The sequence below is a fragment of the Ictidomys tridecemlineatus genome, chromosome 1 (genome assembly GCF_052094955.1).
Source record: "Ictidomys tridecemlineatus isolate mIctTri1 chromosome 1, mIctTri1.hap1, whole genome shotgun sequence".
Classification (NCBI taxonomy): domain Eukaryota; kingdom Metazoa; phylum Chordata; class Mammalia; order Rodentia; family Sciuridae; genus Ictidomys; species Ictidomys tridecemlineatus.
The window spans coordinates 29,299,645-29,326,371 of record NC_135477.1 but is presented as its reverse complement, the minus strand read 5'-3'; the positions used below and the strand labels follow the sequence as shown (position 1 = coordinate 29,326,371).

At 38.2% G+C, this 26,727-nt stretch overlaps 1 protein-coding gene and 1 non-coding gene across 5 annotated transcripts in view; both read right to left on the bottom strand.

Moving 5' to 3' along the window:
- Arhgap19 (Rho GTPase activating protein 19) overlaps positions 1–22,080 on the bottom strand; it is a 49,863-nt gene extending 27,783 nt beyond the window's left edge. Inside the window, exons 1-4 of one of the 4 annotated variants that reach the window (XM_078032460.1) lie at positions 21,985–22,080; positions 5,734–5,999; positions 4,104–4,184; positions 2,272–2,484 (exon numbers count right to left, since the gene is read on the bottom strand). In XM_078032460.1, the coding sequence (XP_077888586.1) occupies positions 2,272–2,484; positions 4,104–4,184; positions 5,734–5,999; positions 21,985–22,040 (616 nt within the window). In that variant the 5' untranslated portion in view covers positions 22,041–22,080. Of the gene's footprint in view, positions 1–2,271; positions 2,485–4,103; positions 4,185–5,733; positions 6,000–10,356; positions 10,454–21,984 lie in introns of those variants that run through there. The other 3 variants (XM_005335275.5, XM_078032549.1, XM_040272680.2) reach the window with 3 other exon arrangements.
- On the bottom strand, positions 13,069–13,206 carry LOC120885983 (U8 small nucleolar RNA). The gene has a single exon (XR_005728768.1). It is a non-coding gene; the product is annotated as a U8 small nucleolar RNA (small nucleolar RNA).
- Positions 22,081–26,727: the final 4,647 nt, after the last annotated feature.

The following is a 26,727-nucleotide window of genomic DNA, read 5'->3' as shown; positions in this document are numbered from 1 at the left end:
AACATCCATTAGGATAACTATAATCAAAAAGACTGACATTAACAAATGTTGGCAAAGAGAAAATTAAACCCTCCTACATTGCTGGTAAGAATGTAAAATGGTATAACCACTCTTGAAAACATCTGGGCAGTACCTTAAAAAGCTAGAGCTATCATATATCCCAGCAATTCCATTACTAGGTACATACCAAGGAAAAATGAAAACATGTCCACACATGCCTTCACAATGCTACTCCTCCCCTTTTCCTCCTCAAATATTTTATGGTTAAAATAAAAATCAGAGTGAATAACAGGATGATCCAAGCAGCTCCTCATGGGGTCAAAACCATGTGTCTTCTCTAACAGGCTACACAGGTTATCTTATTTTTGGTACTGGGGATAGAACCTAGGGGTGCTTTACACTAAGCTACATCCCTAGTTCTTTTAATTTTTTGTTTTGAGACAGGGTCTCACTAAATAGCTCAAACTTGCAATCCTCCTGCCTAAGCCTCTGGGATTACAAGGATGTATCACTGAGCCTGGCTGCAACATAGGTTTTCAATAAAAACAATCCCCTGCATAATCAGAATTTCAAAGAATACTAACAACCATTTAGGTATAACTTATATGGACCAGAAAATTATTTCAGTGTGTTAAATTGTTTAAACTAAATAATAATTTCAGGAAAGGCAGATAATATTTATAGAAAATACATTCAGTTAATATGAAATTGAAAACGAAAATTCTTCCAGGTATCAGCAAGGCATATCAAATGCTGCAACACGGCCACACCTTAAAATATTTTCTAGGAACAATGATTGATTCATGGGTCAGTGAAGTGGAGGATTTCAAAAACTGCACTAAATGAACGAAACTCAACAGGAAAGCAAATGAAAATAAGCATCCTTATGTTAACACACAAAAAAAAATTTATTAGTATCTTCTAAACCTTTTCCAAAACTCTTTTATTTCCCCCCATATTAAGGGTAAAATCACATAACATTCTAGCAGAATTACTCACTCGATCATCTAGATTGCTAGTAAAAGTGCTTTTAAAAAGATCTAATCTGAGCTGGGTGCAGTGGCAGATGTCCATAATCCCGGCAGCTCAGGAAACTGAGATAGGAAGACTGCAAGTTCAAAGGCAGCCTCAGCAACTTAATTAATGAGCCTTAAGCAACTCAGCAAGACCTGTCTCTAAATAAAATATAAAAAAGGGCTGGGGATGTGGCTCAGTGGTAAAGCACCCCTGATTTCAATCCCAGTACCAAAAAAAAAGAAGGGAAAGAAATGCTCAAGGGCAGAAAACTAAGTAAATGCTCCATGGATTTTGATACTATGTATACTCAGAGCCTATGGCAACATAATAGCTATGCAATTAAAGAATGAATTCCCTACCACAAAATCATAAAGAATGAGGCAACCATTTGTGAGGTAAAAATAGACCATTCTCCAAGATACATTAAGTGAAAAAAAGCAAACCACTGAACCATGTGTGTAATACCCTACCATTCCATAAAAAGGGAGGAATATATGTAAGTGTTGTAAGTGTACAAAATATCAACAGCACTGGTTGTCTCTGGGAAGAACTGGGTGCTAGGGAACGAGAGTGGGAAAGAGGCTTTTAATTGTTTATTTTTTTGAATCTTTTAAATTTTGAACTATGTGAATATATTGCCTATTCAGAAAACAAATCAAATTATTTTTAAAAAGAAAATTTGTGGGGCTGGGGCTGTAGCTCAGTGGTAGAGTGCTCACCTCCCACATATGAGGAACTGGGTTCAATCCTCAGCACCACATAAAAATAAATAAATAAAGATATTATGTCTATCTACAACTAAAAAAAAATTTAAAAAAAACAACAACACAAATTGTAAGTGTAGACAATCTCAACTGAGGAATAGACATATTAGCCAAAACAAGGCAAACATACCAAATCTATAACTAAATGAGTTGTGTGAACCCCATGAATTCATGTAATATAATACAATACAATGAAAAGCATTTATTTTTTAAGCAACTAAAACATTCAAAGCACTATACTAGGCTTCCAGACCTTACCTTATTGTCAGTGTCTTGTCTTAATCAGAAGCTTAATTATCAAGAAAAAAATTAACTAAATCAAACTTAACTGGTCAATACTTAAGAGTACCCCAAGAAGTCCAGCGATATAACAAAGTTTTAACCAATATCAGCAGAAATATTACAGTGAGTTACAAGTCACAAAACCCCAAAGAATTTTACTAAATTCAAAGAAATGTATTTACATCTCCTTCTCATTTTCTATACTCACCAGCAATTTTGAGATGTGCATGGAAATGTTTATGGGTCAACAGGGGCTCTGGTAACTCTCCTAGAAACATCTTCAGCAAAGTGGCAACATCATTTGAATGAAATTCCCCTGATTCCAAGTCAATATCAGTTCCATTATTGAGAGCATCCCTTAAAATCTGCTGTCGGACACTATTGCCTGGTACTCTAAACAATCCCTCTACTCGCAAGTCTGCTTAGCATGGAAGCAAACAGGTAAAAAGAAAGCAAAAAGAGAATTTTTTATTAATTCATATAACCTAAGTAATTTTTTTTTCATTTAAAAGACCCTTTATAAAGCTCTTAAAAGAGATTTTGCCTTTTTTTTTTTTTCTAGAGAAGTTTGGAACCCACTGGCCCCTCTGAGGACACATATATGGCTGTCCCTGAGCACCTGGAGATCACCTAAACTGAATGTTCCTGTTAAGAACCACTCACCCTTCTACAGTACTTTATAGAGACTCTGGATTTAACCAAGTCAATGATCAGAATGAGCTTGGAAAATAAAAAGAAAGAAAAACCAAATCTTCCTGAGAACCCCTTCCCTCTGGTTCTTCCCATACTCCGGAGGGGTTAAGTTCCTCGGTAGAGGTTTGTTGCTGCTTAAACTGATGTCTCCAGTCCAGAATAAACCTAGAGACTCTGGGTTGGTCCAGGAACCAGAACTCTTACTTAACACATTAGATCACCTTTCAGTCTAGGAGATTCCCAGAAGCTTAGGGTCATCTCAACTAAACTATTCTTCCCTTCTAACTAGGTTCTATGCTTATCTAAGGAGATATTAAAAAGGTAGGGGGAAGATATATAGTTTTGGCTTGATCTGGAAGGATGTCCACGTTTTACTTTTATATAACCTCCTTATTCAGGAGTCTGAGTTCACATGCCTTCAGGGCCAGGTAATGATCAAGGACCAAACAGGACCATAACAAACTGGAGAACATCTCTGTGCTCCATCTGATTGTGTCCACGTAGCAATGGGGCCCAAGGATGCTATATCTTCCTACCACCCAAAGAAATTGAAAACCTGGATTCTCCCCATTTTAAAACATCATTAACTAATTTTATTGTTAATCTAATCCTTTGCCAACAAGTAAAACATAAATATAGATGACTTAAACTCAAGCTGCTAGTTTGTAACCTGTGTTCTAACTCCTAGCACAATGTCCCACCATAGAATAAGTTATAAATAAGCATTTGGGTTGATTAAGAAGACATGTTGAATTTATCAAGACATCATATAATGCCATATATTTCACACATTCTCAGCTGTACCAAGCACTTAGAGCAATGACATCAACAGCATGACTCCTAAAAGATGAAATGTAGGGCTGAGAATGTAGCCTAGTGGTAGAGTGCTTGCATGGCAAGCATGAGGCCCTGGGTTCAAGCCCCAGTACTGCAAAGAAAGAAGGGAAGGAAGGAATGGAGGGAGGAGAGGGGAAATTAAGTGAAGAATATTAATCATGGAATTCTGAAAATGAAAGATGAAAAAATACCATGCTCCCTTAAATAAATGTAATGATTCTTTAGAGACAATGAATTCTTTAAAAAAGAAATATCTGAGTAAAGGGGGAAATGTAATTTCATAGGCACTATGCAATTAATATACATCTCTGAGAATATATGGCAAATCAATACATAAGATGAAATTTAAAAGGAAATATACTTAAAAATCTGCCACCTGAAATTAATTATTACTGGTTATTTCTTTTTTTGAGTTAACTGGCATCTACAAAGGTCAAGGCAGTTAGATCTCAATGAAAAACTTACAAGTCCTCATTTAACAAAGAACAATAAAACTTGAAGTAGTCTTACTTTTGTGCAGATATTCAATCAGTTGGTATATCTGGGCAATGCCTTCCTCTGTCAGTGGGGATCCAAATACCACTCCTTTTTCTGTAAAACCATATGCAGAATAGGGCTATATTTCACATAAACAGTATAAAACCATCATACTTAAAACTACTCTAGCAGCACATTTCACAGTTCAGCAAATGTATTCAAAGGGTCAGCAAAAAAAAAGTTTAGCAATGGAAGTGTGCGTACCAGAAAACACAATCAGATCAATTTTCAACCACTTCTCTCAAGCTCAGTATTAGACTGTAGGTTCCTTGAAGGCAAAGATCATTTTCATATTTAAATAACAATACCTAGCATGTTAATTTAAAAACAAACCAAAAAGAACTTAAACTATGATTGATTATCCACTGGAGTTGCTACAGGATTGGATATATTAATGCTTAAGCATTTTTCTACCTTAATGATTCCTTTTATTTAATAAAATGCCACCTCTTTCATGTGTTATCAAAAGCCGTGCTGGGGTTGTAGCTCAGTGGCAGAGCACTTGCCTAGCACATGTGAGGCACTGGGTTCAATCCTCAGCACCACATACAAATAAATAAAAAAAGGTATTATGTCCAATACAACTAAAAAAAAAAAGTTCTATTATTTATTTATTTATTTATTTATGGGAAAGGCTCTTTTGGGTGATTTATACATACCTGCTTTATAAAAGCATTCCATAGAATGAAAACATTTGAGAAATACTGCAATAAAAAATGCCCAGGCTGAGGCTAGAGTTGTGGCCCAGTGGTAGAGCACTCGCCTGCCATGCATGAGGCACTGGGTTTAATCCTGAGCACCACATAAAAATAAATAAAGGTATTATGTCCACTTACAACTAAAAATATATACATTTTTAAAAATGTACAGGCTTTCTTTACTCTTTAGCTATGTAAGTTTTTTAATATTATTTTAATATTTTTTAATATTTATTTTTTTAGTTGTAGTTGGGCACAATACCTTTATTTTAATTTATTTTTATGTGGTGCTGAGGATCGAACACAGGGCCTCGCACATGCTAGGCAAGCACTCTACCGCTGAGCCACAACCCCTGCCCTAAAATTATTAATGTAATAATTATACCCCTGGAGTTATGCACACTAGGAGGATTACTTGAGCCCAGGAGTTTGATGCCAGCCAAGATATCATTTCAAAAATTTTTTAAAAAATCTGGAAAATTAAATATTACTTTAGTACACTATTAATGTAGCCTAAAAATTAAGATGACCCTGATAACTACCCAACTAATCATGTCATCTCACAGGGTTGAATATATTTCCTTTAATTATTTCTTTACCTAGTTTTTGTAATCTTTATTACTAGTACTTAACATTCTCTACTTATGAAAATGAGAAAAAATGACCAATTTTTTGGGTTAATTATAACTTCTCAGTGAATATTCAGATGTTAGAAGTGAAGCCAAGAGAAGACTGGGCATGGTGAGGCACACCCTAATAGTCCCAGCACTCAGGAGGATCACTCCAGAAGTTCAAGTTGTGCCTGGGCAACACAGACAGACCTTGTCTCAAAGGAAAAAAAAAAAAAAGCGAAAAGCCTGAGGAGCCACTGAGAACTGCCCACCCTTCACAAACACATCTCCTACCCTTCCGCTTGAGAGACATTAGAGACCGGAAAAATCCTGATGCTGGGCCGGCCCCACCAGGCAACTTAGGGTCCACTTCCCCCATCAGCTGAGCCAACTCCATTCCAGGTAAATCAATAAGCCTTGTGATATTGCTGACCACCAACTCCGTAAACACCTCAGGTTTCTCATGTCGAAGTTTCTCCACAAAAAAGTCAGGATTGAAGATAATGGGTTGACCTCGAAGGGAAGAATCATTGCAGATGATAAAATTACAGATGGCATCACTGAAAAAAAGAAAAAAATGAGGAATCTTTCTGGGGAGATCATTTTATGCCCCACCTGAGGGGCTATTTGGTTCCTTAGTCCACACACAGGCTGAGGTTTCCCAACTGCCCTCTCTCTAATTGAGCCAACTGCTCTTATAGTCAGTTCCTCACAACAAGTTTTCATAGTCCTCCCTCTTCCAGTCATAACTGCTCTAGGAGCAACAGCTGACGGTGCTGACATGGCTAAGTCCAGGAACCACACTACACACAACCAGTCCCTAAAATGGCACAGAAATGGCATCAAGAACTCCCAAGATATAACTCTCTTAAAGGGGTAGACCCCAAGTTCCTAAAAAATATGTGTTTTGTCAAGAAGCACAACAACAAGGGCCTGAAAACAATGTAGGCAAACAAGGCCACGAACACACATGCCCAAGGCTATCAAAGTCCTTGTGAAGCTTGAGGAGATTAAGCCCAAGATGTGAAAGGGTGCCAGCTACAAGCCTGATTGCCTTGCCTTCTTTGCCCACCCCAAGGTCAGGAAGTGTGTTCATCATGCCCACAGGGCTCAGGGTTGCAGGATCTGCCAGCCAAAGGCCAAAACCTAAGCCCAAGCTAAGACCCAGGGCTGCAACTCCAGCTCTAGTATCATCTCCTGCTCCAGCTCCTGCTCCTGCTCCTGCTCCCACTCCCAAGATGGGAGTTATCTGCAGACTCCAAGGATGCCCAGGCCCCTGCAAAGGTTCCATAGTAAAAGCTTCTGTCCTCAAATGTGAGGACAGAAGGACTGGTGTGCCTCTGGGCCCCTGTTTGTAGGGGACTGGTTTTCTCCTGTGCTGTTTGTACAAATAAATTCAGAGGTCGTAAAAAATTTTTCATAATTACAGGTAGATGAAATAGATATTCAGTTTTGTTCAGATCGAAAAGTAGGTGTTTTTTTTAAAATTTACGCACGTATGTATGTATTTAGCAGCACTGGGGACTGAACCGAGGGCCTCAGCATGCTAGATATACACTCTACCACAGCTATAACTTTAGCCCAGTTTTATTTTAAAATTGTTTGGTTCTGGATGCCTTTGACATATCCATCACCTAAGTCTTACCTTTGCACAGAAAGTTTCTTCTCCCTAGGGTCCCTATACTGGTTTTCTACTCCCACGTTACATTTGACTCTACTCCTGGCATAGCTCCTTTGACTCTCAAAAATATTTTCTTCTCTGTTCTTTGTTTCCCAATGCCTAACTATTGAATCCTTTTTCACTTCTAATATGTTACACATAAGAACTGTATCATTAACCTGATGTGGTGATGCATTCTTATAATCCCAACTAACAAGAAGCAGAGGCAAGAAGACCATAAGTTCAAGGCCATTCAAGGCAATTTAGTGAGACCCTGTCCCAAGATAAAAAATTTAAAAGGACTGGGGATATAACTCAGTAGTAAAGCACCCGTGAGTTCAATTCTCAGTATAAAAAAAAAGAAAAACTTTAAAAATTTCAACCTTAAAAAGAACTGGGGATAAAGTTAAATCCCTAATACCACTAAAAGAAAAAAAAGAACTATATTATTCCATCTCTATTAGCAGAAATATTGTTTATTCCCATCATTAATTGACTCTAATGGCTTGTTCTAATCCTTATTATACATTATACAGTCATCTATTATATAACCAATGAATAGATAAAACACAAGCTAGAAAGAACAAGTTATCACATCTCATTCAGGCAAAGTTAAATTCACCTGACTCATATAAACATTTCACAATAAAAACAATCACAATTTAAAAGTTTTTCACTACATCATAGGTACTAAAGCAGTATTCCAGAAAAAAATGACACCTCTAAATATTAATTTAACTAAATATTAATTTAACTAATCAATAATACATTTAGCAACACTACACAGATAATTTTAATAACAGTGTAATGAAAACAAGGCATGAGTAAATTTCTTTTTTTTTTTAAAGAGAGATCGAGAGAGTTTTTAATATTTATTTTTCAGTTTTTTTCAGTGGACACAACATCTTTATTACTTTATTTTATGTAGTGCTGAGGATCGAACCCAGTGCCCCGCGAATGTCAGGCAAGCGTGTTACGGCTTGAGCCATATCCCCAGCCCAAGGCAGGAGTAAATTTCAAAGTTCACCTCTACTTACTTGAAAAGTATTAAATCTTTTTTTTTTTTTTTTGGTACTGGGGATTAAACCCAGGGGCACTCAACCACTGAGCCATAGCCCCAACCCTATTTTGTATTTTATTTAGAGACAGGGTCTCAATGAGTTGCTTAGTGCCTCACTTTTGCGAGGCTGGCTTTGAACTCATGATCCTCCTGCCTCAGCCTCCCAGCTGCTGGCGTTACAGGCATACGCCACCACATCCAGCAGTATTAAATCATTTTAATCAACAGACCAAATTTTCAGTTGGTGGCTAGTAGATTCTTTCTTTGCTCTATAATTATAATGTATTCTGAGAAATCGAATGAAAATTTAATGGCAGGGTGTGGTAGCATCCCACTATAATCCCAGCAACTCATGACTAGGCTAAGGCAAAAGGATTGCAAATTCCAGGCCAGCCTTTGAGTCAGGGCAATTTAGCAAAACCTGTCTCAAAATAAAAAGGGATAGGGATGTAGCTCAGTGGTAAAGGGCCCCTGGCCCCAAACCGCCCCCCCCCCCAAAAAAAAAAAAAGGTAGAAATACGAATGTGTGTTCCAAAGCCAAAAAGTCACTCAGAGAGGAATTTGGAAAGCTTATCCCCTCAACCATTTTACACACTAAGATAGGTTATTTTTCCTGAATAAACTTAAAGATGCCAATGATATAAGCCAATCAGAATCAGAAGCACTTCCACCTTAAACCTTTGACTAGAGACTTTTTTTTTTTCTTTTTTGTCTTGTGGATACTGGGGATCCAACCCAGGAGTGCTCTACCACAGGCATTTTAAGCTAGTCAAATTTAGCAGTAGGGAACCATTTTTTAAGACAGATTCTCACTAAATTGCTACAGCTGATCACAAATTTGGGATTCTCTTGCCTTGGCCTCCCAAGTAGCTGGGATTACTGGGATTACAGGTGAGTGCTTCAGCACCTGGCCAATAAAAGTGGGAAGGGGGAGGCTGCTTTTTTTGTGATATATGTATACATACTGGAGATTGAACCAGAGGCACTTAACCACTTAAGCTACATTCCCAGCTCTTTTTATTTTTCTTATTTTGAGATAGGGTCTCACTAAGAAGTTTCTTAGGGTCTCTCTTAAGTTTCTGAGGCTGGCTTTGAACGTAGGATCCTCATGCCTCAGCCAACCAAACTGCTGGGATTATAGGTTGCGCCACCACACCTGGCACAAGAGCCTTTCTTTTTTTTTTTTTTTATGTCAGTATTTCAGGCAAGAAACAAGAGTCAATATAGAACTATTATTTATAATCACTGCCAATGAGAAATCAGCACTTACTGAGAAGTCAAAAAAATCATGAAATGTGTAAGTACCAAAGAGAAACATAATTTATAGAGCCTAAACTAATCATTTATGAAATTTTAAAGGAATTAAAATACCTTTTAATTCTGAATAACTAATTTCAAATCAAATTAGTTCTAACATATAACCGTTTATGAACAATATCCATTATATTCATGAAGTAAAAGCACATATACACATAAAAACTACAGAATTTTATTAATGTCCAGAGCATGATCTGTTAAGACTTTAAAACTTTTATCACAGCTGACTCTTCCAGCACTAAATTGGATCAAGTACTCAAGAAAGAAAGGAGCTAGAAGCACAAAGCCCCTAGCTAGAGAGTTTCTCAACAGAGTCCTTCCTACCTGGCCATCAACCCCGAGACTCCCTCCTGAACAACCTGAACAGGTAGAAAGAGAGTCCAGGCTGCCCCTAGCTATCTGCAAGAAATACAAGAAAAAGACACGTTGGAAGTCCTAACACATAAAGAACAAATAAACAATCTCCTTTCTTTTCCCTTCTGCCCTCCCAAGTTTATTACTCTTGTTATTTGTTACGATCCACTTAAATTTTTCATTAAGCTAGTTTTTTGTTTGTTTTACCTCTTTCTCACTTTTTTCATTGTAGTATAAGACATGGAAATGATTTTAAAAGAAGGAAAAAGGAAGATAAGAGATGGAGATTATTTTTAAAAAGTTAACCCATATGACAAAGCCCACTAATACCCTTCTAAACAATATGCAATGCCACAAAAAGCTAAGAATATAAAGGAACACTATTCAAGAACTTCAGAGATTTCTATTACTACAGAAAATATAATATTTAAGCAAATTTAAGCAAAAACAACTCCTTATTCTAAAATATTTTAAAACAAACTCCAAGTTTGCTCCAAATTCAAGAAAAATAAAATAAATTTCTTACATAAGTGCTGAAAGCTTCTGATGAGGCATTGGTAAATCGAAGAGACAGGAAAAAAGCTTTCTCCTTGTCTGTGTGACAAAGGAACTCTCCTTTCCCTGCCCCAGCACAGCCTACACAAATTCCAGACATGCTAGACAACACAAGGACACATTATGGGGTCTGAAAAGCAGTACTTATTAGGACTCTGAGCACTCTTTTGCAAGTAGGAACAAAACAGGAATAAAAAACTGGACCAGTTAACTGTATTTGCCAACACACACATAAAGCTCAACAGGAGACTCCCATCACCACTCAAAGTTGTATTACATGAAACAATTACATAATGTAAGAGCATAGAAGGAACAGTTTTACAATATATGGGGAGGGTTGATCCCTACCTCATATCATACACAAAAAATAAATTTCAAATAGAATAAAGATGTAACTATGAAAAGCCAAACTTTTAAAACTCTAGATCAGTAATTTATTTGCTCTTTTGCAGTGCTGAGGCTCAAATCCAGGGCCTCAGAAGTGCTAGACAAGTGCTCTACCACTAAGCTACCTCTCCAGCCCTAAAGACAGTATTTAACAATAAATTAGCCAGGTGCAATGGCACATGCTTACAATTCCAGCAACTCAGGAAGCTTCAGGCAGGAGGATCTCATGTTTCACAGCCTGTACAATTTAAGATCTTATCCCTAAAATTAATGAGGCAAAGGAAGAGCTTTGTTGTTGTGTTGTTTTTCAGTCTTTTGCTGTACTGGGAATTGAACCCAGAAGCACTCAACCCAGCCTTTTTTTTTTTTTTTTTTTTTTAAGACAGTGTTTTGCTAAATTGCTGAGGCTGGCCTTGAACTTGGCAATTTCCTTGTCTTAGCTTCCCAAGTCACTGGGATTATAGGTGTGTGCCACAGCACCAGCCAAGAGTTTCTTAAAGAGGATCTAAAAAGCACAATCAACAAAAAAAAGGGTGATAAATTTATCTACAATAAAATTTAAAACATTTCATATAAACTTTTAAACTTTATTGGCATAAACTTATTTATAGTATCCTCTTCCTTTTAAGGAATATAGGTTCCAGAGCAATAAATTCCAAATCTTTATTCCTAATACTGGTAATATGTGTGTTCTCTCTTTATTATAATTATGATTATTAATGGTCATCAATTTCATTAGCTTTGTCAAGATTCCAACTTTTGGTTTTATAGAACCTCTCTACTATTCGTTCATTTCATTAGCTTCTGCTCTTTATTACTTTCTTCTGTTTTCTTTAATCCAGGACAAAGGTGACACTGAAAATCACTGGAAATGTATGACATTTCCACTGGGACACTTGGATATCTACAGGGGAAAAAAATGAAAATCAATTCCTATCTCACACTATACACAAAAATCAGTTCCAGGTGAACTATAGATCTAACAACAAAACAATAGCATCTTAGAAGAAAACAGAAAAACATACTCTTGGGCTGGTGTTGTGGCTCTGTGGCAGAGCACTCGCCTTAGCACCACATAAAAATAAACAAACAACAAAATAAAGATATTCTGTCCATGTATAACTTAAAAAATATTTTTAAAAAGGAACATATTCTTTTTTTATAAACATAATTATCTTTATTAATAATAGACAAATTCACCATGAAAGAAAATAAGAAACTCAAACTTTGGCAAATACATAGTTTTACATAATTTTTTTTTATTAGCTGTTCAAGACAATACAATGATCTTGACATATCATACATTTGCTTCAAAGGAACATATTCTTAAACTCAAGGTGAGAAAATAATTTTTAAATAAGACCTAAAAAAATAGTTAAAAAGAAAAATATTAATATACTTGACTTCATTAAAATAAGAGTGTGTTTATCAAAAGACATGAATAAACACAGGATGGGAAAATATATATGCAATATAATAATCAAAAAGGAACTCATATCCTGAGTATATCAAGAATTTGAAGGACTGGGGTTGTGGCTCAGTGGTAGAGTGCTCACCTAGCATCCACGAGGCACTGGGTTCGATCCTCAGCACCACATAAATGTAAAATAAAGATATTGTGTCCACCAAAAAAAAAAAAACTTAAATATTTAAAGAAAAAAAAAAAGAATTTGCAACCAGGTACAGTGGACCACACCTGTAATCCCAGCGACTCAGAAGGCTGAGGCAGGAGGATCACCAAGGTTAAGGCCAGCCTCAAAATTCAGCAGGACCTAAGAAATTTAGTGAGACCCTGTCTCAAAATAAAACATTAAAAGGGCTGGAGATGTGGCTCAGTGGTAAAGCACTCCTGGGTAAAATCCTTAGTACAAAAAAGAATTGGCTCCAGGCAAAGTGGCACAAACCTGTAACTCCAGCTATTCAGGAGGCTAAGGCAGGAGGATTGCAAATCCAAGGTTAGCCTGAACAAATTAGAAAGACCCTGTCTCAAATTAAGAAATTAAAAGGGCTTGGGATGTACCCCTGGGTTCAATCTCTACTACCCAAAAAAAAAAAAGGAATCTCCACAGATTGATAAGAATTTTTATAAATAATCCAATTTAAAAATGGGCATGGGATTTCTTTTTAAATATTTATTTTTTGGTGTAGATGAACACAACACAATGCCTCTATTTTTATGTGGTGCTGAGGATCAAACCCGGGTCCTGCCTGTGCAAGGCGAGCGCTCTACTCCTGAGCCACAATCCCAGCCCCCGCATGGGGTTTTATTTATCTATTTTTTTATTATTTTTTAAGAATCAGATAGGTAGAATTAATCAGGGTGTTGCAAGTCGTGATTATGCAGAAACACTAATCAAATATCCCATGAACTCCAATCATCATGTTCCAACTGCCCTCTAGAAGGAGGAACAGTAAGGATTATCCTACCTGATGATAGGATTTTTAAAAGATAGCCAAATGGTTAACTTTGAAAAAAGCTCAATCATATTAGACATCAGAAAAATGCAAATTAGGGCTGGGGATGTGGCTCAAGCAGTAGCGTGCTCACCTGGCATGCATGCGGCCCGGGTTCGATCCTCAGCACCACATACCAACAAAGATGTTGTGTACACCAAAAACTGAAAAATAAATATTGAAATTCTCTCTCTCTCTCTCCCTCTCTCTCTCTCTCTCTAAAAAAAAAGATTTATTATTAAAAAAAAAGAAAAATGCAAATTAGAACAATGATATACTATTACCCACTAGAATGGCAAAAATTAAAGAGATTGTGCCAGATGTGGTAACACATATCTGTCATCCCAGCTACTTGAGAGGCTAAGGTAGAAGGATCACCAAGTTCATGGCCAGCCTCAGCAATTTAGTGAGATCCCAGCTCAAATAAAATATAAAGTCTGGGGATGTAGCACAGTGGATGTAGCACCTGCCTAGCATGTTCAATCCCTACTCACACTCACACACACACACACACACACACAATTAGAGGTTGCCCCTACCAAGGTTTAGGAGAAAGCAATGAGAACTCATACATATAGATGTGTGTGTGTGTAAAAACACACAATACCTTTATTTTATTTATTTATTTATATGTGGTGCTGAGGATCAAAGTCAGTGCCTCACACGTGCTAGGCAAGCACAACTCCAGTCCAGGAACTGTCTTATATTGATACTAGTGCTACATATTGATGCAATCATTTTGAAAAACTGGTCTTCTCTACTAAAGTTAAACAAAGCGTATATCTATGATCCAACAATTCTATTCCATACCTAACACGTGCCACCATAAACTACAAACAAGAATGTCCATTGTGCTGGGAATGATGACACACATCTATAATCTCAGCAATTTGGGAGGCTGAGGCAGGGTCTTGCTAAGTTGCTTAGGGCCCCACTAAGTTGCCAAGGCTGGCCTTATAGAGCAAGACCCTGCCTCAAAATAAAAAATGAAAGGGTCTGGATGCAGTGGTTAAGCAGCCTGGGTTCAATTCCTGGTACCAGAAAAAAAAATATTACTGAAGCTGGGTGATGGAAAAGAGTATTGGTTATATTATTCTATATATTTGTATGTATGATCAACATTTAATGATAATTTTTCTTAAAGAAATCAAGAAGTTTTTGCCTACATCTCCCTACAACTTGATATAAATATCATAGAGGTGCTAAGTACAGTGTAGTTCACAAAACGTGTGTTAGCAAGTGAAAGATCCTGGCTTCGATCCCCAGCACCAAAAAAGTAAAAATTAAAAAAATCGTAGAAAACCAAAGTATATATTAAAAGTTAATTTCCTTATTATAGAAGTTTTTGCAGGGCTGAGGATGTGGCTCAAAGGTAGAGCACTTAACCTGGCACAGCAGAACCCTGTGTTTGACTTCTGGCACCCCTATAAAAAGGTTTTGCATAGATATGGTCAGAACCAGGAGAATTTGTACCTAGGTTTGTGGGCATACAGAGAAAACAAGGGCTCCAGCCAGATATCCTAAAGAATCATGGAGGTAAGACTCCACAAAAAGAGAAATTTTGATAACCTACTTATATTCTACAATTTCTGCTTCTACCACTAGATGGTACTCTGCATGTAAAGCGATACGCTTCATAAAAGGACTGGAAACAGAATCCACAGCTGAAAAATCAATTACAGAAAAATGAAATGCAAGTGCTTTTTAGGCATGTTGAACCTATGAATTTGCAAAATTCAAGGCAGTGAAAAAAAATCCTACATTCTGCAAATGTATTTTCTGGCTGACTACAACCAAAACTGCATACCCACAAAACTAAATATTTCCTCCCCAGTGAATTGCTTAACTTGATTTGTTCTCCAAGAACCACAACCTTGGCAGCATCTACCAAAATATGAGCTATATTTAAAATTGTCTAAGCCCAACTTACCACTCTGAAAGAAGCATGTACTCTCTTACTGCTTCTTCAACTCTAGCAGGCTCTGAAACATGACTTTAAATATGCCACTTTATTGGGGAGGAAAATATGCATACAAGTATCAATCAAAAGACTGCATAGCTTTCTGAATATCAAATTTAAGTAGGTATCATGAAAGTTGAATATACAGAAGACAAAACAGGCCCCATGTGCCCAAGCTGGCAGGTTTTTGTTAATACCAGAAATAATTCAAGGTTGATAAGTAAGTATTACAAGATTTCAGGAAACAGTATCTAATATCTTAGATAAAATTTTAAAACATTTACACACTCAGGTGTGCCCTTAAGAGGCACTGTCCAAGCTTTTGTAATGTGAACTTGCTATCTCTAATTTAGACTCCCAATACTATTCAACTTAAATTAATTTCAAGCTACTAGAGTAACCTGACCTAAACTAAACTATCTAAAGATTAAAAAAAAAAAAAAATTCTTGATTGCTTACCTTCTTAAACATTTTTGGACACCTAAGACTTTGTTCTGTGGAATGACAATGTTTTGTTCTCAATGAAGATGGTTAATTATACTTCTCAGAGTATCAATAATGCTGATTTACTGCTGGGCACTATGACGCAAACATAGAGTCCCAGTTACTTGCAAGGTTGAAAAAGGATTCCTTGAATCCAAGGAGTTTGAGACTAACCTGGGCAACATGCGGAGACTTCATTTCAAATTTTAAAAATAAATTTTAAAGGGGTTGGGGTTGTGTCTCAGAGGTAGAGCATTTGCCTAGCATGTATGAGGCACTGGGTTTGATCCTCAGCACCACATAAGGTAAAATAAAGACATCGTGTCCACCTATAACTAAAATTATATGTATATATATTTTTTTAAAAAAAAAAAGGTATTGTGTCCAACTATAATTTTAAAAAACTAAATAAAAGATTTTTTTTAAAAAAGCCAATTTATTGACTTATTTGCTTGGTAACGTTTATCCTTTTAGGTGTTACAAGACACCTAATTCTTCTCTCCCAAGTTGGTATACAAAGGAAAGAGGTTAATTGTATTTGAAAAGTAGCATCAAAGTTCCCTGATTAATTGAAGAAAATTCCTAGGACACTTCACTGACAGTATAGATTCCCTCTTATCATTTATCTAAAAGCTATTTATCCTCAAAAAAATAGAGTCACAGCTTGGTGAGCTTCTTTTCCCTACATACTTTAAACACCATGAGTCTCAGGCAATTAAAACTAGAAATACTTCTATATATGATCAGATTCAGTTCTACAAGACTATTTTTATATTCATTTGTTCCAAAGTCCTGAAAGATACATTTTCCCCAGTGGACAGCTAATGCTTTTTGCTCAGGCACATGACTTGCTCCTATCTACACAAATTCACATACTAAAAATTCTTAAGATTTTTGTCTATACTTTTAGCCTGCCAGAAAGACTCATATACTACATAATTAACCACCAGTCTTTATCAACTAACATAAAAAATTAAATGGCTTCTCTGAGACAAAGAAACTGAACAACAACAAAAAAATCACTCATATGATCATTTAAAATCAATCCAACAATTTTAAGATATTGTAAAGTGGGCTGGGATGTGGCTCAGTGGTACAGTGCTTGCCTGGCATGTGTGAGGATGTCAGTTCCATCCCTAACCTGCACCTCCCTCCACCAAAAAAAAAAAAAAAAAAAATATATATATATATATATAGGAAGGTATAGGGATAAGAAAATAAGTCTTTAAATTCCAAAGAGCATTATAAAATTTTAAATAGTAGCTAAAGACCACAACACAAAAAGATGATACAATCTGAGTATAGTGATACACATCTATAACCCCAGCTGCTCTGAGACAGGAAGATCATAAATTCAAGGTCAGCCTTGACAACTTAGAAAGAACCTATCTCAAAATAAAAATAAAAAGGATTGAGGATGTGGCTCAGTGCACTAAAGTACTCCTAGTACCACACACACAAAAAAAAAAGATACAAGATCATTAGCTGCCCAATCCCATGGATAAGAAAGACTCTAGGAATTCAAAAGCAGGAGAAAACGTTCTTATACAAGAATCCATATTTGAGCCAGATCATAAAGATGAGTAGGATTTGGATGGATGAGGGGTAACTAGCATTTAAATAAGAGGCATTTCTTTGGGTTTTAGTTGTTTAAGAAATATGAGGGCTGAGGTTGTAGCCCAGTGGTAGAGTGCTCGCCTCGAATGTGGAAGGCACAGGATTTGATCCTCAGCACCACATAAAAATGAAGTATTGTGTCCATCTACAACTAAAAAAAATTCTTTTTTAAAGAAAGAAATATGAATGTTTTTCTCCACACATTAAATGGTAAGGCCTTTTCAAAACATAACCTTAAGCATATAACTATAACTAAAATACACATATAAAAAAATAATGCCTAGCATGTGTGAGGAATTTATGCAGGAGTAGTACAAAGGCAGCATAATGAACCTCTGTTGGTTTTGCCCACTATTTCCCCCTTCCTCTGGTAACAGCACCCCCATTTCCTTTGGGCAATAATTTCTCCCCATCTTTCAATCCATATGATTCAGCAGGCACTAGGTAGGGGCACATAATCCAAGCTTAAACAGAAACATTCTATTCCCCTCACTGATTCAAAGACCCACAAAGCCAAATTGGGAAAAGACTCACCTTCAAGATTCTTGCTAAATGCTAAAACTGCTAACCTGGTGGGATGTAAGACAGATGTTTTAGTGGTCTATTATCGCCACCTTTTATGAAGAACCTGCTTTCTTATGAAGCAAATACAGAGGAAACCAAATATAAGAAAGCAAGAGGCAGATACCTAAAAATATTGAGATCTGAGATTTTTGGTACAGATTAAGCCTTACTTGACCTAACCCCAAGTTTTTCCATTTCTTGAGCTGATTAATAATGTCTCATTTTATTTAAGCTAGTTTAAGTTTCTGGCACATATAACTGAAAGAATACTAACAAATATAAATGTGGAATCTGCTTGCCAATAATATTAACTGAGCCTTCTCTTCTGTATTTTCACCTTCATAAGACAAAGTTGCCACTCTAGGAATCCTACCTCCTTACCTGATCTGAGGATAGCCTCTATTCTCCGGGATCACTTCTTGAAGGGCTCACTATCAACAACTGTCCCACAAGGTCTGCCTTTGGTAGCGCCCATTAGAAAGTCAGCCTCTCTATATTTTCCTTTTAAAATGCTCCTTTATTTCCTATGTTTCTTAACCCTAACCCTTCCATACCAATTTTCTAAAGTTTCTTAGTTTTATTTTGTTTTATATTGTTTTGCTTTGGTGCTGGGGATGGAATCCAGGGCCTCCCACATACTAAGCACAATGGCGCATTTTCAGGGAGAAATAGGGAAAATAAGATGGAAGTCAAATCTTGAAGAGGTCACATTTTTAGATAAAAAATATTAAATGTTCATCAGAAGGGAAAGCAGCATTGCTACTACAGGGACACAGCCACGTCAATGTTTATAGCAGCACAATTCACAACAGCTAAATTGTGGAACCAAACTAGATGCCCTTCAGTAGATGAATGGATAAAGAAAATGTGGTATATATACACAATGGAATACTACTCAGCATTAAAAGAGAATAAAATCATGGCATTTGCAGGTAAATGGATGGAGCCAGAGAATATAAAGCTAAATGAAATTAGAATATCCCCAAAAACCAAATGCTAAATGTTTTCTCTAAGGACGCTAATTCATAATGTTGGTGGGTGGAGGGCATGGGAGAATTAGATGATCTCTAGATAGGGCATGGGGATAGGAAAGACAGTGGAATGAGATGGACATCATTACCCTAAGTACATGTATGAAGAGGATGGTGTGACTCTACTTTGTGTACAACTAGAGATATGAAAAATTGTGCTCTATATGTGTAATATGAATTGTAACGCATTCATATAAAGAAGACTCAGAAAGGGCCATCTGATTCCAATTAAAATCTTTTCTTTCCACTACCAAAAAAGAAATAAATCTAGAGACTTATATTAGGTCATAAAAGAGAAAGTGACAATCCTGTGCCACTACATAATGATTTCTAAATGATTTGAAATAACTTGAACATGTCCAACAGGAAGTTAGAAACAAGCACTCTCTTATAGAACACATTGGGGTTACAAATATAGATTTTTTTTAATATTTTTTAACCAATTTTATTTTTAATATTGCTCAGGAAGCCTGAGCAATACAATGAGAACAGTCTCAAAAAATTAGAAAAATTAAATATTAAGGCATACCTTTTTTTAAAAAATGATACTGGGAATTGAATTCAGGGGTACTTTACCACTGAGTACACCCTCAGTTCTTTTTTGTTAATTTTTTTTTTTTTAGTTGTAGATGGACACAATACCTTCGTTTTTATTTATTTTTATGGCAGGGCTGAGGCTCGAACCCAGCTCACATGTGCTAGGCAGGAGCTCACATGTGCTAGGCAGGAGCTCTGCCACTGAGCTATAGCCCCAGTCCCTGTTTGTTTTTTGAGACAGGGTCTTGCTAAGGTGCTGAGGCTGGCCTCAAACTTGTGCTCCTCCTGCCTCAGCCTCCCAAGTCAAAGGGATTACAGGTGTACAACACTGCACCAACTCTCACTCCTAATTATTAGGAGAAGGTTGAAGATCTTGATGAAGGAATAGAAAACAAGACAGTTCTAAATAGATGATTATGTATTCTCCATTCAAAATTCAAATGTCTTTTTTAAAAATATTTTTCAGTTGTTGATGGACCTTTATTTTATTTATTTGTATGTGGTGCTGAGAATTGAACCCAGTGCCTTATGCATGCTAGGCAAGTGCTCTAGCACTGAGCCACAACCCCAGCCCCTCAAATGTCTTAATCTGTGCAAATCACAACTCTTTTCTCTTCTTCATGAAACATAAGGGGCCCCACCACCAAGAGAATATTAGATTAGTATCTGCAGGGCAAAAGAGAATTGGTATGGGATATCTCATCACAAGATAATATCTGTGTCTTAGAAATGGCAAAAATGGGCTGGGGTTGTGACTCAGCGGTAGAGCACACGTATAACATGTGTGAGGCACTGGGTTCGATCCTCAGCACCACATACAAATAAATAAAGGCACTGTGTCCAACTACAACTAAAAAAAAAAAAATTTAAGGAAAAAAAAAAGAAATGGCAAAAACTATTAATTACTAATGCATTACTGATCACCTGTACAAAGCTAAGGACTGGGAATTTGAGATAAAAACATGTTATATTAAAGCCTTACAGAAACACCAAGCTGCCAGGTGTGTGGCCTACACCTGTAAACCCAGCTACTCCAGAGGCTGAGGCAGGAGGATCATGAGTTCCAGGCCAGCATGGGCAACTTAGTAAAACCTTGTCTCAAAATAAAATCTAAAAAAGGCTGGGAATTTAGCACAGTGGCAGAGTGCCTGCCTAACATGCAGGTTCAATGCTGTAGTACTGCAGTACTGCAAAAAAAAAAAAAAAAAGAAGAAAAAAAATTTAAAAACCGAACTTCTTTTAAATTATGGAATTGATTAAACAGTTTCAGGTTAAGAACCTACTGACCATGTAACTAACATTCTCAAAATTCAAACTTCATTGACGATATCTTTTATTAATATTTATTTTTTAGTTATAGGTGGACACAATATATTTTATTTTTATGTGGTGCTGAGGATCAGACCCGGTGCCTCACGCATGGTAGGCCAGCGCTCTACCTCTGTGCCACAACCCCAGCCCGGGCAATATTTTATAAAAGAATTTAAACTACTCTTGCTATAGAAGAGTATTTTATTTGTCCCCAGATTTTCATCTCAGTTCAGGATTTGGAGTTGGATGAGGGATGACCTAATCCAATTTATTCATCCCCTATATAGATTTCAAACAAAAATGATCAACCACTTATGGGCAGCTCAGAGCAGAAAACTCTTTCTCGTGTAAAAAAATATTATGAAACAACACATCCAACCGAACTCATCTTGGCTCAGAAGCAACCAAGACTCCTGGACCCTTCGAATGGGTGCAAAAGAAACCAAAAGAAGCCAAACCAAAGTATGTTACCGATTTACACTGAAGCACCGTAAATAAGCTCTTTCTATTGAATTCTATCTAGATAAGACAGAGAGAGAGATGGACAGGCAGAGATAGAGATAGACATTTGTAATCACTTAAGACAACCTCAGCCTTAAGACTGGGGCAAGTCCATCAGGATTTTTTTCCTGGAAACGTTACATCTCGGTGTGCGTGTTTAAGAAAGAAGGCGCTGTAGAAATAAAGTCATGATTTCCCGGACCGATCTTTTCTTCAGCTTTTCTGGTGGGAAAAAAGGAAATCTACCACGAATCTAGTGGTTGTTATTTGCCAGGCTCGGAAACTGGGGGCTTTAAGTTGTTTTATGCATTCCTGTTTCAGACGTTTTCTGAAACAGACATCATTGCGTTCAGGGACAGATGAAGAAACTGTAGGGAGAGAGGTTTAAAAGCTAATCCACTTCTAATTAACACTCAAATCCTTGCTTTGATTCAAACTCGGAGATTGGGAACGCTGTGTGACGCTCGGGGATTCGCTAAACAGCTCTGGGCTTCAGCTTGCTAGCCATGCAAAACTCCGCGTCCCGGAGGGCAGCGCTGCCACCAGCTGCGGGTCGGTTTGCCCAACGCCGCGCGCGGACCTCCAGCAGGCAGCTGCAGGAGCGGTCAGCCCTGGCAGGCGCGACTCTGAAAAACGCCGTGCGAGAAAGGAAGAAAGTCCGGCCCCGTGGGTCACTGTGACCCAAGGCAAGGGCGGCAGGACGACCAGCCCAGGGCCTCGTTTCCTTGGCAGCTTGACCAAGAACTTGGCTCACCTCCGGCCAGAGTCCAGGGCTGGCACCTCCCCTTCACTCCGCGCCTCAGTCGCCATCTTCGTCAGCAACCACTTCCACCGCCCCCGACTCAGGACCCGCCCCGAGCTTTGGATTGGCTAAGGTGTTTCCCCATCTCGCGTGCGATTGGATGATTCGTCCGCCCCTCCGCAGCTGGACTGGCTACATATTATTGGTCCATTCAAATACCTAACGGTCATTGGTGGCTCCCACCCTGGCGGAGCCTAGGGGCGGGAGAGACCCAGCCCGGAGGCCCCGGGAAAGCTCTGGTTTTAATGAACTCTAAGGATGTCAGGGACTCTGAGGTTCCTGTCAGGAATCCCCAGCATATGCGTCATTTTTTTTTTCTTGCTATGTAAATAGAACTACAGAACTGTTGAATTTGATAGTCACTTTAAGTGTCACCCTAAACCGGCGCGTGGTGCACATCTGTGACCCCAGCAGCTTGGGAGGCTGAGGCAGGAGGATCGCGGGTTCAAACCCAGCCTCAGCAACTTAGCGAGACATTTAGCAACTCAGCAAGACCCTGTCTCTAATAAAATATTTAAAAAGGGCTGGGGGCGCTGGGGATATAGCTCAGTTGGTACAGTGCTTGGCTCGCATGCACAAGGCCCTGGGTTCAATCCCCAGCATCCCCCCACCCCTGAGTTCAATCCCTGGTACCAAAAAAAAAAAAAAAAAAGAAAGATCAAAAGAAGGGGGTGTGGGAGCTAGGGATATAGCATTCCTGGGCTCAATCCCCAGTACCTAGGGGAAAAAGCCACTCTCTAAAGAGCAAGAATTGTTTTCTACCTTGATACAGAGAGAGAGCTACTTAGAAGAGGAGGCACAGTAATGGCAATTGAGTATAGTCTGTCTCTTTCTGCCAGTTCACTTCCAGAGCCAACAGCAGATCCAAAACATTTCCGGGGCCAGGGTCTGTACCAGAACACATACAGACTTTTTTTCTTGTCATCATTCCCTAAACAATACAGTATAACGACTATTTATGGAGCATTAGATGTTTTAAGTAATCCAGAGATGATTTAAAGTAGATAGGATCTGACTGGGTTATAAGCAAATACTATACTGTTCTATCTACCTAAGGGCTTTGAGCATCTTTGGGTTTTGGTATGGTTTGGGATCCTGAGACCAAAATAACGCATGGATACCCAGGGACCACTGTTCTTACTCTTCAATGTGATCCAAAGCCTTCCTTCTTTTGTTCTACACAGCACAGCAGTAGGTCACTTGTACTTCATTCTACCAACTCCCTTTTGGTTTCCCAGAGTTTGCCTCCCTGGTGTGAATTGTGGAACCAAGAGCTGCCTAACTGTCCCGAACAGAGCCTTAATCCTCAGTGGTACATATACCCATAATTTCACTTATCCGTGGGGTCACTGGCTTCTGTTAAAGATTAACTGAGGCAAAAGATGTGAGAACACTATAAATTTAAAACATAATTTTTTTTCCTATTTTGTTTTCTATGCTGGACTTTTTTAAAGAGCTTTCCTCCCCTGTTTCTTCTGATGTTCTTCCATATGAGAGTCTTCCAGCACCCTCCCTCTCTTCCACAAAGCTCTACCCATGTGTAAGGATGACCTTACGCCTTAGCCTAAGCAACTTAAAACTCCAGTTTGAAACCTTCACTCTCCCCAGGCACACCTACGGAGCCCTCCAGCATGGCCCTCAGGCAAAAACAAATCACTTCTCCCCACCCAGACAAACACAGAGTGAAGTCTCTGTCCAGACCAGAAGCTTTAACCCCAGGGCAAATGACAGCACTGAGAAACCCAGTTGCCACTAATGGAGATTGAAAGGGTGGTCAGAAGCCCCAAAATTTAGTATAAATGATGGAGCAAATGAATTGACATTCAGCCAGCCGACACTGATGCCCTCACACTGGAACACCTGCTGAGGATCTGGATGGACATCCCTACTCTTATCATTTGCCTGATCCTCACATCTTCCTCACAGCACTCAAACTCTATAGCCACATCTTGACCCTGGTGAGAGCCACGACTTCTCCCCACCACCTCAACTGGCTGTCAGCTCCACCCCAAGAGAAGCCTGCCTTGGTTCCTTACCTGATCTTGGTCTGAGTAAATGTCCATCTGCTGGACTTAGAGCCTAAGGCTTGAGACTTTAGCATGCAGAGGGAATGTCTGTCATGAGCCTGTCATGATTAAGTGTGTTTGCAGTGCTTAGAATTAATCTAGAATTCTTTGCTGTGAATTGATTATGTCCATGCTGTGCCCAGCATTAAGGATTGTCATTTTCTTGATTAAGAATCTATAGGGTAAAATTGTATTGAGTGATTTGAGTGAATAAAGCAAATAAGGGCAGAAGAATATGGACATTTTTTATTTCTCCCCCTTGACTGCATAAGTCACATCTTTTGCCCATGGTGACACCACACATTTTAGGGATTTTTATTTGTTTGTTTGGTTGGTTTGGTACAGGGGTTGAACTCGGGGGTACTCTACCACTGAGCCACAACCCCTGCCCTATTTTGTATTTTATTTAGAGACAAGGTCTCACTGAGTTGCTTAGCAGCTTGCCATTGCTGAGATTGGCTTTGAATTTGTGATCCTCCTATCTCAGCCTCCCAAGCTGCTGGGATTACAGGCCTAAGCCACCACACCTAGCTTAGTTTTATTTTTTTTTAAGAATTTTTTTTTTTTTTTTTTTAGTTGTAGATGGACACAATACCTTTATTTTATTTATTTATTTTTTGTGTGGTGAGGAGGATCCAACCCAGGGCCTCACACATGCTAGGTGAATGCTCTAACACTGAGCTACAGCCCCAACCCCCAACATTTTTTAATATTTCAACAAATTCTACCTTGCTTCAGGGCCTTTTCTTGTGTTGTTTTTATCTGACTGTCCCATTTTCGCTTTACCATCTTTTAGGTCTCGGAGTAAATGTCACTGGTTCAGAGGCTTTCTATAGCCCCAATATGGAAATCAGTTTCCAACTCTCAATTTTCATAAATTCTTCTTTCTTCATAGCTCTTATCAACTTACGTATTTGTTTGTGTGATTTTTTTAATTGTTTTTTCAGTTGTAGTTGTACACAATACCTTTATTTTGTTTATTTTTATGTGGTGTCGAGGATCGAACCCAGGGCCTTGCACATACTAGGCAAGTGCTCCACCGCTGAGCCACAACCCCAGCCCTGTTTGTGTGATTATTGATTTCATGTGAACTTTCCCAGCCAGACTTCCTGCCTCAACTGGGCAGAAACTACATCTAGTTTTCTTTCCATGGTGTCTGGTACACAATGGCTGTTCTGTAGATACTTACCAAATTAATCTAAACGAATACTCAGACTATATTATCCAAATTTAAAAATTGAATCACATGTCCTAATTGATTTTTTCAATTGATGACTTTATATTAAAATTTGAAGCTGGGCACAGTGGTGCACACCTGAAATCTCAGAGCTGGAAGGCTGAGGCAGGAGGATCACAAGTTCAAGGCCAGCCTGAACAACTTATTGAGACTGTTTTAAAATAAAATTTTAAAAAGGCTTAGAGTGTAGTTCAGTGGTAGAGCGCTTGGCACACACAAGGCCTTGCATTCAATCCTCAGTACCACACACACAAAAAAAAAAAAGTTTGATAAATGTATCAAAATAAAATACATTTAGTATTACTACTAACAAATCATCTTTATTGAGTAAATACATGAAAAGAAACATAAGGGGCTGGAGTTGTAGCTCAGTGGCAAAGGTTTGCCTAGCACATGTGAGGCACTAGGTTTGATCCTTAGCACTACATAAAAATAGACAAATAAAATTAAGGCATGCTGTCCATCTACAACTAAAAAAAAAAACACAAACATAAAATTCAACAGACATACAACATACATCTCGACATTTTCTTCTTCTCTTCCTCTTGCTTCTCCTTCTCCTTTTTTGGTGGTGTGGGGACTCAAACCCAGGGGCAAGCCCTCCACCACTGAGCTATACCACCAGCCATTTGCCCTTTGGAGAACTTTGTTCTTTCTTTTGTTTTGTTTTTTGTTGTTTTGTTTTTCCTTTTTTGGAGGTGTTTTTGTTTTTGTTTTTCAGTTGGGAGTCTTCTATGTGGCCCGGGCTGACCTCAAATTTTCAATCCTCCTGCCTCAACCTCACGAGTGGCTGGGATTGCAGGTGCACACCACTATTGGTAAAATTTTTCATTAAACCCCAGACAGTGTTGGAAAATCCAGCCTGTGTCAAGGCTGATATAAACAAACCTAAACCAGGCCCAGCACATGCCTGCAATCCCAGCAACTCAGGAGGCTGAGGTAGGAGAATCCAAGGTTAAGGTCAGCTTCAGCAGCTTAGTGAAACCTTATTTCAAAATAAAATAAAAAGGACTAGGGATGTAACTCACAGGCAGAATGCTCCTGGATTCTGTAACACGTACACAAACACACACACACACATACACACACACTTCAAATTCTGCCCTTCCCCAAAAAGTCTTAAGTTTTGTTCCAGGACCCAGAACATGATTGATTGGATTAAATGGATGATTCCACAAAAGAAAAAACATTGAAAACTTTAAAGTGTTACCACCACAACTAGAAAGAAAACCATGGGACTATATTTCTGGTTCATCTCCTTTGATGAAAAATCACAGTTTTGTACAATATGGGGGGAAATGGTTTAAAGGTGGACTCTGGAGTTAGGAGCCCAGGTTCAAATCCCAGGTCCATCACTTGTAGCTGTATGAGCTCCGACAGGTTACTCAACAT